The 17,335-nt window shown below is 40.3% G+C and overlaps 2 protein-coding genes across 4 annotated transcripts in view; one reads left to right on the plus strand and one right to left on the minus strand.

Annotated features, from left to right (window-relative positions):
• Positions 1-1,381, minus strand: part of ITFG1 (integrin alpha FG-GAP repeat containing 1) — a 97,652-nt gene extending 96,271 nt beyond the window's left edge. Inside the window, exon 1 of the mRNA XM_070952677.1 lies at positions 1,124-1,381. Coding sequence (XP_070808778.1) covers positions 1,124-1,340 — 217 coding nt within the window. The 5' untranslated portion in view covers positions 1,341-1,381. The remainder of the gene's footprint in view (positions 1-1,123) is intronic.
• Positions 1,382-1,626: 245 nt separating this feature from the next.
• PHKB (phosphorylase kinase regulatory subunit beta) overlaps positions 1,627-17,335 on the plus strand; it is a 117,654-nt gene continuing 101,945 nt past the window's right edge. For 2 of the 3 annotated variants that reach the window (XM_070953241.1, XM_070953240.1), the window contains exons 1-3: positions 1,627-1,705; positions 13,635-13,724; positions 16,906-17,044. In XM_070953241.1, the coding sequence (XP_070809342.1) occupies positions 1,639-1,705; positions 13,635-13,724; positions 16,906-17,044 (296 nt within the window). In that variant the 5' untranslated portion in view covers positions 1,627-1,638. Of the gene's footprint in view, positions 1,706-6,737; positions 6,837-13,634; positions 13,725-16,905; positions 17,045-17,335 lie in introns of all 3 variants that reach the window. The other variant, XM_070953242.1, reaches the window with a different exon arrangement.

The following is a 17,335-nucleotide window of genomic DNA, read 5'->3' on the forward strand; positions in this document are numbered from 1 at the left end:
TTCTCAAGCTTCACTCCTTGTACCAGGAAATCTCAATGCTGAGTTTAACAAAGTGCACTATGCCTTAATTTATTGTGCATGTAAAAAAAAAACACAGACACTGCTTGCCTTCAGACACACTGAATGAAACAAGTAACTTTGTGACCTTTCATAAAATAAGCCCATTAGCACAGGAAGGAAATTGCTACTGTGTCAGTAGTTGTTTGGCAGAAGGATAGCTGCTTTGTTTACATGCCAAAGAGCAACATTTATGACACATTTTGGCTCATGATGTCAACAATAAGGACATTAGAGTCTCCCTTGTCTGCTAATCCTTTTATCTCGGCTGTACACCGCCCTGGAGTCCCGCAGGAGAAGGGCGGTATAGAAATAAAATGAAATGAAATGAAATGAAATAATGAAATGAGATGAGATGAGATGAGATGAGATGAAATGAAATAATGAAATGAAATGAAATGAAATAATGAAATGAAATGAAATAAAATAAAATAATAAAATAAAATAAATAAAAATAATAAAATAAAATAAAATAAAAAAAATAAAATAAAAAAATAAAATAAAATAAAATAATAAAATAAAATAAAATAAAATAATCACATTTCAGCATGCATTTCTTAACCAACCAAAGGAAAACAGTGTAGGTAGACCAGTTTATGAATCACTGTTAGCCTATGTTCCTATACCAACACATTTAAGAGGCCAAAACATTAGGAAGAATGTACAAAAACTTTACAGGAAGATGTCAGTATCATTTTATGTGTTGTTATTATTATTATTATTTTTTAATTTGATTTATATGCCGCCCTTCTCCGAAGACTCAGGGCGGCTTACAATGTGCTCAGCAATAGCCTTCATCCTTTTGTATATTTATACAAAGTCAGCTTATTGCCCCCACAAACTGGGTCCTCATTTCCCCTACCTTAGAAAGGATGGAAGGCTGAGTCAACCTTGAGCCTGGCGAGATTCGAACCTGCAGTAATTGCAGGCAGCTGGTCTTAATAACAGGGTGCACTAAACCGCTGTACTGCCAAGGCTCTATTCTATATGATACTTGCCATCTTAAAATAACCCCGCATGATTATTTGGGATTCGTTTTGTGGACCCATTTGCCTCGGCCTCTCACCTCTCCTCAGCACGAAGAGGTCGGTCTGCTTGTCGGAGTTGAAGTCCCCGAAGGCAGCCAGAGTCCCGAAAGCCTCGGCTCCGAAAAGCTGCGAGGTGACATTCTGCAAGGCCCGGCCGGGTTTCAGCAACGCCCCGGCCGTCATTAACAGCAGCAGCGGCCATAGCAGCGAGGACCGGCCACGCCTAGCGAAGACGGGGCGGCAGGGTCCCCCCATAGTGGGAGGTAAACTCCAACCGGTTCCTTTGGCAGGGCCGCGCGATTTCCGGGTTCGCTTTACGGCACCGACGCATTGCGCCTGCGCAGAGGAGGATGTATATGTATGTGTGTGTATTTTTATATATATACCGTATGTCTGTGTGTGTGTGTGTGTATTTACGGCGGAGCCTAGCAACCGTCGTTGGGTTTACTTGACAAGGGGGCGGGGATTAAGCCTCTGGCTTTTCAGCCCAGGGCGGAGTTTTGAGCGGGTCGCTCGTCCTCCTCCTCCTCCTCCTCCTCCTCCTGCCGCCGCCATGGCGTCTTCTCTGGCTGATGTGAGCTGGAAAATGGTGGAGCTGAGGGCCCGCTCCAAGCGTTCAGGTCTGACTTCTCTTCCCCCCCCCACCTGTCTTCCCCCACCTCCGCGTTGTCTTCTCCCCCTTGTCTCGCTCGCCTTCCCCTTTGGTCGCTTGTGCAGCGGGCAGAGTTTGGAACTCCAACTCCCAGGATGCCCCGCGAGTCCGGTTTACTCCCCCCCACTTGCTCCTCCCTCCCCTCCGCTCTTTATCCAGCCTTGAAAGAGCTGAAGAGCCTGAACGGGGAACTCTGGGAGTTGTAGTCTGAGCGCCTGCCCCTCTTCTCTCTCTCTCTCTCTCTCTCTCTCTCTCTCTCTCTCTCTCTCTCTCTCTCTCTCTCTCTCTCTCTCTCTCTTTCTTCCCATCGCTTCGCTGCTCCCAGAAAGAACCAGCCACAACAGGGAGGACTTGCAGTTCAAAAGACTGCAATTGAAAAGTTTTTTTTTTTTAAATGACCTTTATAAAATGTAAAATAAATAAATAAATTAAAATTAAAAGAGCCTTGGTAGTCCAGTGGTTTAAAGCACCCTGTTATTAAGACCAGCTGCCTGCAATTACTGCAGGTTCGAATCCCGCCAAGGCACAAGGTTGACTCAGCCTTCCATCCTTTCTAAGGTAGGTAAATTGAGGACCCAGTTTGTGGGGGCAATAAGCTGACTTTGTATAAATATACAAAAGAATGAAGGCTATTGCTTAACGCATTGTAAGCCGCCCTGAGTCTCCGGAGAAGGGCGGCATATAAATCAAATTTATAAAAAAATAAAATAAAAAAAAATTAAAGTCTTACCCAGAAACTTTTGCCTGGTCCCCTTGATCAGGGGTCTCCAACCTGAGCAACTTTAAGCCTAGAGGACTTCAGCTCCCAGAATTCCTCAGCCATCTTTGCTGAGGAATTCTGGGACTTTTGAGTTTTGCTGGCTGAGGAATTCTGGGAGTTGAAGTCCTCCAGGCTTAAAGTTGCCCAGGTTGGAGACCCCCTGCTCTTGATCGTTTTAGGAGATCTTTTTCAAGCCTTGCATTCCCCCTTCCTGGGTTGGAAGGGGCTCACTTTGGGCCAGATTCCCTTTGTTTCCTGTTCCCCACCCCCTTCTGAAAAGAGAGGAAAAAATTAAGACTTTGCCCTGTGGAACTCAAGATAGATTTCCTAACTGGCTGGCAAAATATTTTTTTAAAGTTGGGCAGCTATAGTAAATTTAAACAATAGGAATATAGGAATATATAGGAATATATACACACAAGATCTACAATCTTGCCCTTACAAACATCTAAAATTCTCTTAGGGCTTCTGTATAGATAAGTATGATGCAGGTATTGTAAACATAAGAACAAGCGATTCGGAAAAAATGCTAGGTGTTTCTAAAGTTTCCTCTTGTTTTGCCTATGTGGCTAAAAATTCTAGTGAGGAAACCTGAGCTTTCTGCTTTAGATGATTGGTTTGAAAGCAGAACTTCCCTAACCTGGATTAAAATGCTGTCTTCTCAAGGCATTTCAGTGTGGTCCTAAACACGATGGAATTCAGTAATTTTGCTTGGTCAGGTCACCAAGATTGGGATTAAATCCTAGGTTTACAGAACATTTTGGAAGGTCTTTATATGTATTATATATATTGTAGTCAACATAAGACACAGAAATCAAACCTCTGTCTTTAGCAAGTGCTATATTTTTCTGATCATAACTCATCGAGTTTCCATCTTTCTCTCTTGATGGGATTGTCTGGTGTTTCTGATACTTTGCTATCGGAGACAGTTGGAGATTTTTAAAGCAAAACCCAAGTGGGAAAAAATTACAGCCGTCTTTGCTTCCCCCTGTCCTTGTCTTCTGTTTTTCATACTTTTTATGTTCCAAGTTTCTTGAATCATTTTCCTACTCTATTTTCCAAGAGTTTTCTCTGATTCTGTGATTTGATCACCCAATCTCTCTCTCTCTCTCCCTCCCTCTCTCTCTCTCTCTCTCTCTCTCTCTCTCTCTCTCTCTCATTGATTTTTCTCTATCTCTTCACAAAATGTACTCTCTTCCATACAATTTTACCTTCCTTGGCCCCCGTCAGTCAATAAGTCTTCCCTTCCTTGACTTGTAAACTATTTTTGTCTTTTGCTTGAGGCATTTGGCAGCTTCACAAGTGACTTGCAAAGGTGGCTGCAGAGCTCTGGCTGTCCCCGAAATGCAAATTCTGCTATTGCTTGTTTACATTTCTTGCAGCCCTTTCAGTATAAAAAAATCACTAATAAAAAAGTCTCCAGAGAAAGTCTATCCACAGCATGCTTTGGCTCCAGTCACTTATAATGATCTCCTTCCTATTTTCAGCTACATTTTACCTTTACTTCTGTGGATGTATCTTTCCATATAGGAAAACAATGAAATTATGTTTCAAATTTGTAGTTTAAATCTACTTAGAGGGGGAAAAAAGATTTGATTTGCTATTCCTGATGATTACTACGTATCTCTTATGTTTCCTGCAGTCAACTTTGGTCAATAAACTATTGTTTGGACTAGATTTTCAAATCATACACAAAATAAAGGCCTGTTAACATATTATAAATTAAAGTAGCCTTCTATACACTCTATGTATACACTATACACTCTGACATAAGATAAACTAGTACTCTTAAATTGCAAGGAAAGAATACTCTTGAACAATAGTTAGATTTCCCTCTGGCTGGAGAATTCTGGGAGTTGAAGTCCACAAGTCTTAAAGCTGCCAAGTTTGAAGACCTCTGGAATAAGCTATACATGGATTTCTGTAAATAGTAAGAATGAGTATTAAAGGAAGATTAAAGATTGCAATGAAGCCAAAACTACCACTTTCTTTTCTGGTTTTGTATTTGAGCCATGGATTTTTTTCCCTTCAAATTCTGAGTTTCTACCAACTGCCTTGAATAAGAAAATATAGTTGCAAATAAATACTTTTCATATGATATATATCTTTAACTTTGGTATGCTCCTCGTTGGAGATTCCAATTACCACTTATTAGGTGTAACACAGGATAGATTTTAATAAATGTTCTCGTTTTGCTAAGATAAAACTATATAAACTTCTGAGTTGTGCAGAAGCAAGCACAATGGAATAGAAACAAACTGCTGTTGCAAATGCTATGTCTATGAGTTAGTTTAGGCATGCCACAATGAGCAACAAGATTGTTATGCTCATGATATGTAACTAATGTCAAATGTTAAATCATTGCTGTTTAAATACTATACGGTAACCTGATAAAGACTGGGTAATTTGAATGCATGCATAATTTGATACGAAGAATAACACCTTACAAATTTCACTATGACAGAACTTTCAAATCCTCCTATATAATTATGGTGTAACAGACTATGGGTAGTCCTCAATTTACGACCATAACATAGGCCAAATTTCTGTCGCTAAGCAAGGCAGTTCTTAAGTGAGTCTTGCCCCATTTTGCAAGTTTTCTTGCCACAGTTGTTAAATGCACATGTTAAGTTAGTCAAACGGTTGTTAAGGGAATCTGGCCTCCTTGACTTTGCTTGTCAGAAGGTCGCAAAAAGTGATCACATGACCCCGGGACACTGCAACCGTCATAAGTACATGCCAGCTGCCCAGCTTACAAATTTTGATCAGGTGACCATAGGAATGCTACAGCAGTCATAGGTGTGAAAACCGTATAAGTCACTATTTTCAGTGCCGTTGTAACTTTGAACAGTCACTAAACCAGGGGTGAAATCCAGGAGATTCTGACAGGTTCTGGAGAACCGGTAGCGGAAATTTTGAGCAGTTCAGAGAACCGGTAGTGGAAATTTTGAGTAGTTTGGAGAACCGGCAAATACCACCTCTGGCTGGCCCCAGAGTAGAGTGAGAATGGAGATTTTGCAATATCCTTCCCACAGGAGTGGGGAGGGAATGGAGATTTTGCAGTACCCTTCCCCTGCCACGCCCACCAAGCCACACCATGCCCACCAAGCCACGCCCACAGAACCGGTAGTAAAAAAAAAATTGGATTTCACCACCGCACTAAACCAATGGTTGTAAGTCAAGGACTACCTGTAAGTCTAGGGAGACCCAGATTCTAGTCCTGCCTTAACACAACGAGCTGTTTTGGGGTGCTTAGGGCCAGTCCCTCCCTCTCTCAGCTCAACCTACCTCACAACGTTGTGGGGAAAGTTATGAAAAAGAGCCGCCTGAACTGACGTGTGATAGGAATCAAATAACCACAAGGCATTTTGTCATGTATTTGCAGAGCTCCTCCCCCCCCCATTCGAAGAATTCTCTAATTCATATATCTACAGCATAAAACCAAATGGAGCATAATTGATACCATTAATTAACTCAGGAGTGGGTTAGAAGTAATTGATGTCTCTCTTAGAAATGATGGCAGAGCTTTTCAAGGCTACATCCATAATTATAGGTCTTAAGACCAGTTCAATCAAGGGGTGGGGTTTGAGCAAATAGAAATATATCCACTGAGCAAACCTAAAACTTATTTATGGACTCTTTTAACGGGAAGCTTAAGAGTCACATATAATAAGATTACGTTGAGGAACGTACAATATCCGAGTGTATTCTTTGGGTTAACGAATAATATACACGTTCCATTAACCCAAGAACAAGATTTTGATTTGGACATGACAATTATTTGATTGGAACGGAGGATTCCTTCTTTCGTTATTGTAGACGCTCAATATTGTCTGACGTAATTAAAAAAGTAATATGAGTTGAATAATATTATTGCTGTAAGCCCAGCAATTGGGCATTCTGTCACTGTGATCCAGAGGTCTTCAAATTTGGCAGCTTGAAGACTTGTGGACTTCAACTCCCAGCTATGCTGGCTGGAGAATTCTGAGAGTTGAAGTCCACAAGTCTTCAAGCTGCCAAGTTTGAAGACCCCTGCTGTAATCAATGGTGCTTCAGCCAGTGATTTAAAAAAAAATTGGGAAAATAAACTCACGCAGTACACAAGAAAAGCCTGTTAATCTAATTATCCTCCTTATTGTCTACTACGGCATGATGTGAATAACTTCGCTAACACTGCTTTTTGCTTAATTTGAAACCTGATTGCTTCTAACCCTCACTAAACGTTTTCAAAAAATTGCAGTAGTTTAGCCTGGCAACGTTTGTGATTAGCTGCAAGAGCTTGAAATGGCCACTTCAAATACTGACAGAGGCACCACGTCTCGTGAGTTCTTGTGGTCGGGTAAGTATGTTGACTCTTTAACAAGTCTCTTTATGTTGTGTTTTGGGGTGATGTGGGTACATTAACACAAACAGACGCTCTATTTCAGGGGTGGGCAACTGTGGCTGTTTTACAACCAGTGGACTTCAACTCCCAGAATTCCTGAGACAGCTTGGCTGTCTCAGGAATTCTGGGAGTTGAAGTCCACCGGTTGTAAAAGGGCCACAGTTGCCCACCCCTGCTCTATTTGATGGCTGCTTATTGATGTGAAGTGTCAGCTTAAAAAGGGCTATTATTGTCTCCTGCAATTGATAGTTTTGAAGCTATATGACACTTGGAACCTGGTCACAACTATGCTGGTGCCATTCTTTCATAGGGCAGTCAGTCCTCGACTTACGGCCACAATTGAGCCCGAGGTTTCCGTTGTGAAGTGAGACATTTGTTAAGTGAGTTTGGCCTCCTTTTTACGACCTCGCTTGCCGCGGTTGTTAAGTGAATCACCTCGAGTTCTGAAATTAGTAACACGGTTGTTAAGTGAACCTGGCTTCCTCGTTGACCTCGCTTGTCAGAAGGGGAATCACATGACCTCGGGACTTTGCAGTCGTCATAAATGTGAGTCAGCTGCCAAGCATCCGAATGTAAATGGCGTGACCTTGTGGGGAAGGCTGCCATGGTCACAAGTGTGAAACAGGCTCGTCAGTGTGAAAAACGGGCCAGAAGTCACTTTTTTTTCCCCCCGGTGCCGTTGTAACTTCGAACGGTCACTGAGTCAACTGTTGTAAGTCGAGGACTACCTGTATTGTCTTTGCTTGTCGGAAGCCAGCTGAGAATGTCACAAATGGCGACCACGTGACCCCAGCATTGTAAATACACGCCGGTTACCCAAATTTTGATCACGTGACTGTGGGGAGGCTGCAATGGTTGTAAATGCGAGTACTGGCTACCGGTGACTTTTTTTCAGGGTCGAACGGTCACTAAATGAATCATTGTAAGTCAAGGACTTACCTCTACTGCAGGCTAATAAGCCCTGGCCTGTTTGGGTAGCAGAATAACACGGAAGCAAAGGATCTTAAAAACCTCCAGTGTGGGAGCAGCCACAACTTCTGGAGTTCTACTGATTAATTGTTCTCACTGCCAGGAAATTTCTCCTTAGTTCTTGGTTCTCTCCTTGATTAGTTTCCATCCATCCATTACTTCTTGTTGTGCCTTCAGGTGCTTCGGAGAATAGGATGACCTCCCCTCTTCTTTGTGGCAGCGCCTCAAGTATTGGTAGACTGCTCTCATGTCACCCCTAAGTCCTTCCTAAACTCAACACGAAAATCCAACCTCCGATTTGTGGAGGTTTTCTTTTCCTCCAATTTTTGCAGCAACCGCTGCCTCCTTTCTAGTAAAACAATTAACATGCAGGAGTTAGATTTCTAAATTATAAGGTTTTTTTTATTGCTTCAGCTGTCCTTTTCTGAATGCCTTTTTTTTTTTTTTTGGAGTTGTGTAGTTTCTGGCTTTCTGCTTGTGTCCCTTGAGACTTGCTTAAAATATGCCCCGAATAAAAATTATAGCTTTTCTTTCTCACTCTGCACATTTTTCTTTGGTATTTCTCTCTCTCTCTCTCTTTTTTTGATCCATGAATGAAGTGAACCTTTGGCAGTTCGTGGGTGGTTGATTTGAGGTCGTGTCTCGAGTTAGAACGAGCGCCTGCTCTATGACCTCACGAAGCCGCTGGGACGTCTCTGCCAGTATGGCAGGTCATCAGGTCACCAAGTGCCCTGTCTCCTAGTTGTAGTAGTTGTTATACATTTGCTTCCTCCGCTGTCACAACATGCCTGCACACTACCTCTTCCCCCTTCCCGGGGACTGTAATTTGAATTGGGAACATATCACAGCAGCCTATTCCAGAATAACAGTTTACTGTATATTTTACACATGCTGATTTACAAAGGTGGTGATAGGAGTTTTAAAGTGCTTTGGGGCTTCCCCCCCACTTTAAACGGAGTATTGGGGAAGGGATGGGTAGCAAACCATTTTTTTCATGAGATATTCCCTTGCTTCTCCTGAAGATAAGCAGTGGCAAAAACTTGTGTGTTATCTCTCTGTGCTTCATTTGTAATGGAGTTATATTCCTATCTTGACGGCATGCATTGCTTGCTGTAGAACGGTGGTATCTACTGGGGGAACAGTAAATCGAACTTAATATAAATTCAATCCAGACGTTTCATGACCCAGTCTAGGTAACATCATCAGGCTAGTGCTGATGATGTTATCTAGTTTGGGCCATGAAACGGCTGCAAGAAAAACACCAAACTCAAAGAGCCCCAAGGACCCCTCACAGGACAATGTATTATGACTGTACTTGTGAATGCATGAAAGAGATGCTGTGAAGGTCATAAATGGAGGCATTGGTCACAAAGTCAGCATTTCATCGTTGTTGTATCTGCAAACAGTCACTGTCCGAAGCAGCTGCTAAGTGAGGACTACCTGCATGCAGCACACCATCCTAATCTATCTCAGATGCTTATCCGCACAGAAATATTGCAGTGAAGTTGAAGGTACTCACATGTAAGGAGCACAGTAGATTACATGGTTAGGACGCTGGGGTGACAATCAGAAAGACCTTGTTCGAGACCTGCTACATGACAGGGTGAGCTCCTGTCCTTCACTCTAGCTCAGGGGTCAGCAACCTGCGGCTCTGGAGCCGCATGTGGCTCTTTCACCCCTCTGCTGCGTCTCCTTGTCATTCAAAATATGCGTCACAACCGGCAATTTGCAACACCCGCCGGCACAGAATTTATTGAGCTTTTCAACCCCAGGTAGGCCAACCATGGATAAATCCAAGAAAAGAAAAGTTTCAGAAGAAAAAGAAGAACGTTTAATTCAACTACATATGCTAGTTTTGTGGCCACTCAAGAAAGAGTCAGGCATGGGAAGGATTTTGTGGCTCCCCGTGTTTTCTTTTCTTTGGGAAACGGGTCCAAATGGCTCTTTGAGTGTTTAAGGTTGCAGACCCCTGCTCTTGCTACTGCTGACCTAGCAGTTCAAAAGTGAGTAATTGCAAATAGATAGATAGATATGCCCACTTTGCTGGGCATATTAATAGGGACATGAAAAGAGCTTCTAGCTGTGCATTCCTGGGCAGGAGTGATATCACTGGTTAATCCTTTCAAGGGCCTCGGTGTTTCTGACACCAAAATCAAGCAAACTCCCATGTAATTCAGTATTAATAACCGTTGGTTGCAGGGCAATTTCATCAATACAGGAAGATTATCATTAACTGCTTTGTGTGAAAAATCTCAGAAGAGAGAAAGAAAAAAAGAAGGAGCATTCCTATAGAACGATGCTTAAATAGAATCTTCCCTCCCTTAAAGCTGCTACCATGAGCCAGCTTAGCAGTAGGGTTCTGTAAATGTACTTGCTTTTTTTCCCAGTAATATTTGTTATATTATTATTGATCACTGCTTATTTATCTTAGTTTTATTTGTTTATTCAATTCCTATAGCCACCCATCTCAATCAAGTGATTATGGGCGCGACGATTGGGCAGGATTATACTACTGCTAGTTGGAATGATATTTAATTCTGATAAATTATATACTTATCTTTGGCTTTAGAAAATTATCAAGCCCTTAGAAATTAGTTTGAGTTCATTTTGCCTTCCCCACAAAATGAGTCCTTTTTCAATTAGATCCCGGTCTGTGGCTCAAACCTGCATTGGGAGTGCTGTAAGGGAATTGTAGAGTTAATTAATGTATATTGATATAGTACTAGGGTTTCCTCTATTAATAACTGATTCTGTAGGATAAAATGGCAAGGGGAAAGAGGCCGGTCTAAAGTAATTTAATCTCAGATTCATTAGAGGCTTTTTAACGTAGCCCTTATATGTCTAGGATGAAACTAACCAGCGCTATTTTCCAAGACTCTGCTTGCATTTTAAACCAGGTGCTTTCAGATTTGGCTACTTGAAAGACTTGTGAACTTCAACTCCCAGAATGCTGGCTGGGGAATTCTGGGAATGGAAGCCAACAAATCTTAAAGTTGCTTAGTTTGAAGAGCCCTGCTTTTAAACCATCAATATTGCCGGCAGATGCATCATTTTCAATAGAATAGAATAGAATAGAATAGAATAGAATAGAATAGAATAGAATAGAATAGAATAGAATAGAATAGAAGAACAGAACAGAACAGAACAGAACAGAACAGAACAGAATTCTTTATTGGCCAAGTATGATTGGACACACAAGGAATTTGTCTTTGGTGCATATGCTCTCAGTGTACACAAAAAGAAAAGATACATTCATTAAGAATCATAAGGTACAACACTTAATGATAGTCATAGGGCACAAATAAGCAATCAAATCATACTAGGAAACAATATAAATCATAAGGATACAGCAACAAGTTACAGTCATACACTCATAAGTGGAAGGAGATGGATGATGGGAACGATGAGAAGATTAATAGTAATAGTAATGAGGACTTAGTGAATAGTTTGACAGTGTTGAGGGAATTATTTGTTTAGCAGAGTGATGGCGTTTGGGAAAAAACTGTCCTTGTGTGCAGTGTTCTATAGCGTCGTTTTGAGGGTAGGAGTTGAAACAGTTGATGTCCAGGATGTGAGGGGTCTGTAGATATTTTCACAGCCCTCTTTTTGATTCGTGCAGTATACAGGTCCTCAATGGAAGGCAGGTTGGTAGCCATTGTTTTTTCTGCAGTTCTAATTATCCTCTGAAGTCTGTGTCTGTCTTGTTGGGTTGCAGAACAGGGTATTTCTGTTCTTGTCCTTGTACCACTGATCTAGAGTAGTGTCTCAAAGTGTGGTCTGGGAAGCCTTTCCAGAAGACCATTTCAGGAGTTCATATAAGTCAAATAAATAAATATTTTGACATTTTCTTGGTTTAAATGTCTAGCACAGTAAATTTTGATAGATAACAATCCACATAAACCAAACCACTTAGGAATCTTCAACCATTTTTTTTTTTAAGAATGGAAAGGGATCCTGAGACCAAAATGTTCAATAACCAGGGGATGTTTTATTTCTTTGAAATAGAAATATTTAGTGAGGTAGAATGCATGATGCAGTTGTGAAGAAGTCTTTCTATCTCTCGCTCAAAAATACCCCTAAACTTGAGCTCCCATGATGTAAAATCTCAAAAGTTGTCCAGCAACAGCACATTCAAGCCAATGATAATCTTGAAAATTATCATCTGCCTCTGCTGCGTTCTGGACCTCTAATTGGGAAATAAAGGATAAAACCCTTTTTAAAATCTTTCATGTGAAGATTCGAGATATTATTTGCTGTAGTGGATCAGGGCATCTTGTTACGTGGTGTTGTAATTGAAGAGGGAATTTCTCCCGCGGAGCGCCTTTTCATTCGGAGTTCCCCTTAAGTGAAACAGGTCACAGTCAATAATGTGTGGTCAAGAGCTGAAAAGGGAAGCCCGTTTTTAATAAAGTCATATAAATAAAGGGCTTCTGTCAATAGCTCTTTTCTTCCTCAGGAGACCTCATTATGAAAGAACATGAAAATAGAAGGTGATGTTTGAGATGAGAAAGGTCAGATTTTTCTTTCTATATAGAGAAGCACCAAGGAGCCATAAAATTAGATCCATAAAAGATTTGAAGATTCTGGGCTAATTTCCATGTTATCTGATTGATGTAAACAATTGCACTCAACAATGAACTAAAGGGCCGCCATCAGTGAGATGTTGGACAGCATTTACTTGGTCTGTTGAGTGGATGTTTGGGTGGTTTAGGGGTGGGGAATTGTGGTGGGTGGGGGTGTGTTTGGGGATTGTTATGTGTGCTGGATCTGGTCTTTGGGTGTTAAGTGAATTTCGTTGTATGGGCACACTGTGTATACACGTACAATGACAATAAAGTTATTATATAGTTTCAATTCATTGTCAATCAAATCAACTGAATGTCTACGGAGATATTCAGACAATCAACCACGTCACGGTTGTCCCAAAGGTGCTTTTCCCAAAAAGGCAACTGGACCTTTTATTATTTTTTTCCCTTGAAAACATTTCATTTCTCATCCAAGAAGCTTCTTCAATTTTGACTGAATGGCGTGGAATAAATAAATCCTTCTATTCCCTACCATTCAGTCAGAACTGAAGAAGCTTCTCGGGTGAGAAGCGAAATGTTTTCAAGGGGAAAAAAAACCCCCAAGAAAGTCCAGTTGCCTTTTGAAAAGCACTTTTTGGACATATCAACTGAACATTCAAATGCATCTTGATTGATTCCTTATTCCATCGCAAATTGTCGTTATGCATTGCGAGACTGTGAAGAGCATTAAAGAGTAACTCCTGGAATGCACGACAGCCTCCCTAAATTTATTTTGCAAGATTGGTCACCATACATGTGTTATTCGCTGATTATTTCAGAATATTTTATAGAACTTTGACACTTCAATAATAACCTTTTTCATCTCGGCTATTCTTTATTCATCTTGACTGAATACTGTAAGTGGATGCAGAGTTGGTTCAGTGTTTTGATTGGATTGCATAAGTTATTATTCATACTTCATACCAAATTTCTCAATACCCAGGAAATACCGACTGGGTACATTCCTGCAAAGAAGAATTCTAAAAAGTGGGTTTTTTTTCTTTTTCTCCACAAAATAAACATTTTAACTGAATGCTGTGTTTTTATTTCCGTGGATTCTCCTGGTTACCTTTTGGAAAAGTGAGGCATAACAGCTGAACACAAATAACTCAATAGAAGTAAACGAAAGCATACTTGAGAATATTTTCAGGAGGCCTGCAGTTCTGTTTTTGTTTCTTTGCTGTGATAGTAATCGAGGCCTCCTCATTTCTTCCTTTAGGCTCTGTATACGAGCCCATGAAAAGCATTGATCTGCTAAGACCAGATGCAGAGAGTCTGTGGGATAAATTGGATCATTACTATTGTATAGGTAAGTCACACAAAATTATTTTCCGCTTTGAGAAAGTTGAGAGAGCAAAGATAAATGATGTTACGTTCTTGTCTTAAATGTAATTGGGATCATAAAAAATTCACATATTCACTCTGCGCTGCTGTTGATTTGTTTCCTCCAATAATTACCTGTAGACAGGTTAATTGTTAGGGTAATTGTTAGGGTTGAATTTTCACATGATGCTTAATATTAGTAATGCTCATGGCCATACAGTTACTTTTTCCGATTATCCGGAAAATAAGCAAGAAACTAACTGTACACCATCTTGCTTGCCGTAATGGTGCAGTGAATATAATTATTTCGGAAATGCTGTATTTTAAGAAATGCCCTTTCTTCTTCTGAACCTGGTTTGTGATTTGTTTTTAAAAGCAATACTGTCTTTCCCCCAACGACTTCCTCATGTAGGAGTTATAAATGACTTTCAAAAGGAATATTGATTGATTGGTGGAATGTTCAGCCTTGATGTTAATTTCTCAAAAACAATTGATGACTTCCTTCGCACCATTCAATACAAATCTCCTCAATTTATATAAAGCCTAAATAAATAAATAAATAAATAAATAATAATTTTCAAAAGGAGAGAGGTTTGCAGACTTCTCTAAAATGGTGGGTTTAATCAGAAATCACAATTGGGCAATAAATAGCATGTACCTTTCAATAACATTTGAATTGTTACTGTTTAATGACTGAAAGTATTTACAAATTACTAAAGAATTTTTTTATGTTTGATGGAAAGATGTGGCTGTAAGACCAAAAGCATCAAATAATAAAATGCCATCAAACTGTCACATGTCTAGTTTCTTAGGATAGCTTTACAACAAATGCATGCTAAAATATTCTGTTTTTATTTGGGAAGAAGAAAGTGCGAATGTCCTCATCACTCTGCAGGGTGAATGGTAAATTTGTCAAACTGATTTCACCAGCTTCTCATGTTTCCAACTTCTGTTCCTTTCATTTCACTTTTACATTGTTTAATTTTTTTAAGAGCTGGTGTCAAAATGTAAACGCAATTTCCAGCATTATTCTCAAATGTGTGTGTTTTTCTTTAATTTATCCAGTCTGTGATTTTGTTTTATTTTATTTTTATTTTAAAGTGTTTTTGTGTATGTTTTTCGAGATTTTGTATAGATTTTTGAGGGGGAACATTCTAGAAAGCACAGACCTTTTAATGTATTAAAAGATCTGCACTTTCTGGAATATTCCCTCTCAAAAATAAAACAAAACCGCAAACTGGATAAGCTTATAGTTGCTCATCTTAAAATGCATATTGCATTAATTTCTTGCCCTCCCCAGAATTGGGAGATCTGTGATTCTCACAAGGAATTGCGTGTGGTGCTTGATTTTTCAACAGATAAATTCAGGCCTCTGATAAAATCTCAATCTACTTTGTAGCCTATATGGAGGAGAATTTAGTGCTTTTTGTTTTCTTTTAGCACCCAGCCAGGCTGGATCCTAAATGTTAAATTTAATCGATCATATTTTCCTCTTTTTTTGTACACTCTTTTTCTTTTTCTTTTTGTTCTTGTTGTTAGGGTTGAATGTTTGCTTTCGTTTTCTTTCATTTTGTTTGTTTTACTGTTTTGTATTTTTTTTATAAAGCAATAAATAATATTTTTTAAAAAAAGAATAAAAAGTAACAAAAGAGAGAGCGGGATAGGTCTCACAAAGAGAAAAGGGGATGAGCCCAAGAGAAGAAAAGTGAAAGAGAAAATGGCTGCCAGCACCCATTTTGAGTGTTGCTCCTATTCATTACGGGTAGTTTTCGACTTACGAGCCCAATTGAACCCCAAATTTCTCTTGCTAAGCGAGGCAGTTGTTAAATGAATTTTGCCCCATTTTATGACTTTTCCTGACACCGTTGTTAAGTGAATCACTGTGATTGGTAAGTTAGTAACACGGCTGTTAAATGAATCTGGTTTCCCCATTGACTTTGCTTGTCACAAGGTCGCAAAAGGAGATCACATGACCCCAGGACACTGTCTGCAACCATCATAAATATGTCATCTCTCTAGTGTTTGAATTTTGATCGTGTGTCCGTAGTGATGCTGCAATGGTCATAAGTGTGAAAAATGGTCCTAAATCACTTTTTGCGGTGCTGTAACTTTGAACGGTGACTCAATGAACTGTTGTAAGTCAAGGACTACCTGTATCTTCCTTTAGTGAGTGTCTATAGGTTATCCAATCTAGACAGCATACTAAAAAGCAGAGACATCACCCTGCCAACAAAAGTGCGTATAGTCAAGGCTATGGTTTTCCCACTTGCAATGGATGGCTGTGAAAGTTGGACCATAAGAAAGGCTGAGCGCCAAAGAATTGAGGCCTTTGAACTCTGGTGCTGGAGAAGACTCCTGCGAGTCCCTTGGACTGCAAGGCAATCCAACCAGTCAGTCCTAGAGAAGATCAACCCTGACTGCTCTTTAGAAGGCCAGATCCTGAAGTTGAAACTCAAATACTTTGGCCACCTAATGAGAAGGAAGGACTCACTGGAGAAGAGCCTCATGCTGGGAACGATGGAGGGCAAAAGAAGAAGGGGACGGCAGAGAACGAGGTGGCTGGATGAAGTCACCGAAGCGGTCGGTGTGAGATTAAATGGACTCCAGAGGATGGCAGAGGACAGGAAGTCCTGGAGGAACATTGTCCATGGGGTCACGATGGGTCGACATGACTTCGCAACTAACAACAACAACAACAACATATGTTATCCACAAAATATTTCTACAGTAGAACAGATTGTTATAAATCCTCTGTAACATCCCAGTCAAATGAGACATTTTCCAGACATTTTTTATTCCCAAGTTTCAGAGAAAACGTTACTTTGATTTTCCTCAGGTGCTGCAATTCTTGGTCGCGTGTTTTATAGGATACCTCAAGGAATTTCTACTGAAGGAAGCTATAGCAGTTATGCTACTTTTTTTAATAGGGTAGACAAAGCTTAGGGGACCAAAATCAACTCACATTGCCAAGAATATTAGATTTTTTTTAAAGGAAACTGTAGGGGGAGAAGCAACTCTCATGGGAAATTAACAACAACGTACTTTGGGGAGTATATTTCTCACCTTATTCATAGGGGAGTTTTTGCCTCATGGGGGAAAAAAAAGACGCTTAAGTTTGAAAACAGTTTAAATAATAATTTGCATGTTTCTTCTGTTTCTCTTGGCAGTCAAGGCAACGGTGTTAATTTTCCAAAGTCCGACTACCGGTCTTTTCCCCACCAAAACTTGCACGGAGAATCCGAGAGCAAAGATCCATGATAGTCTTTACTGTGCTGCGTGCGTCTGGGCCCTGGCCCTGGCCTACAGGTAAACGGACAGTTTCTTATGTTGTCTCACTAATTGTACATTCCACTTAAATCCCAAGCCCAAACATTTAGGGAGCAGCTAAAGGGTTAAAACAGAGCCAAGCCTTGAAAATATATTTCTCAGGGACCTTTATTTTGTGTGAAGAGATCGGGCTAAGGGCTATTTTTAGAATGGAATGGAATGGGATAGAATGGGTTAGGGATAGGATAGGATAGGATAGGATAGGATAGGATAGGATAGGATAGGATAGGATAGGATAGGATAGGATAGGATAGGGCAGGACAGGACAGG

The sequence above is a fragment of the Pituophis catenifer genome, unplaced genomic scaffold, assembly GCF_029215685.1.
Source record: "Pituophis catenifer annectens isolate HBS135680 unplaced genomic scaffold, rPitCat1.0.hap2 SCAF_13, whole genome shotgun sequence".
In the NCBI taxonomy this organism is placed as follows: Eukaryota; Metazoa; Chordata; class Lepidosauria; order Squamata; family Colubridae; genus Pituophis; species Pituophis catenifer.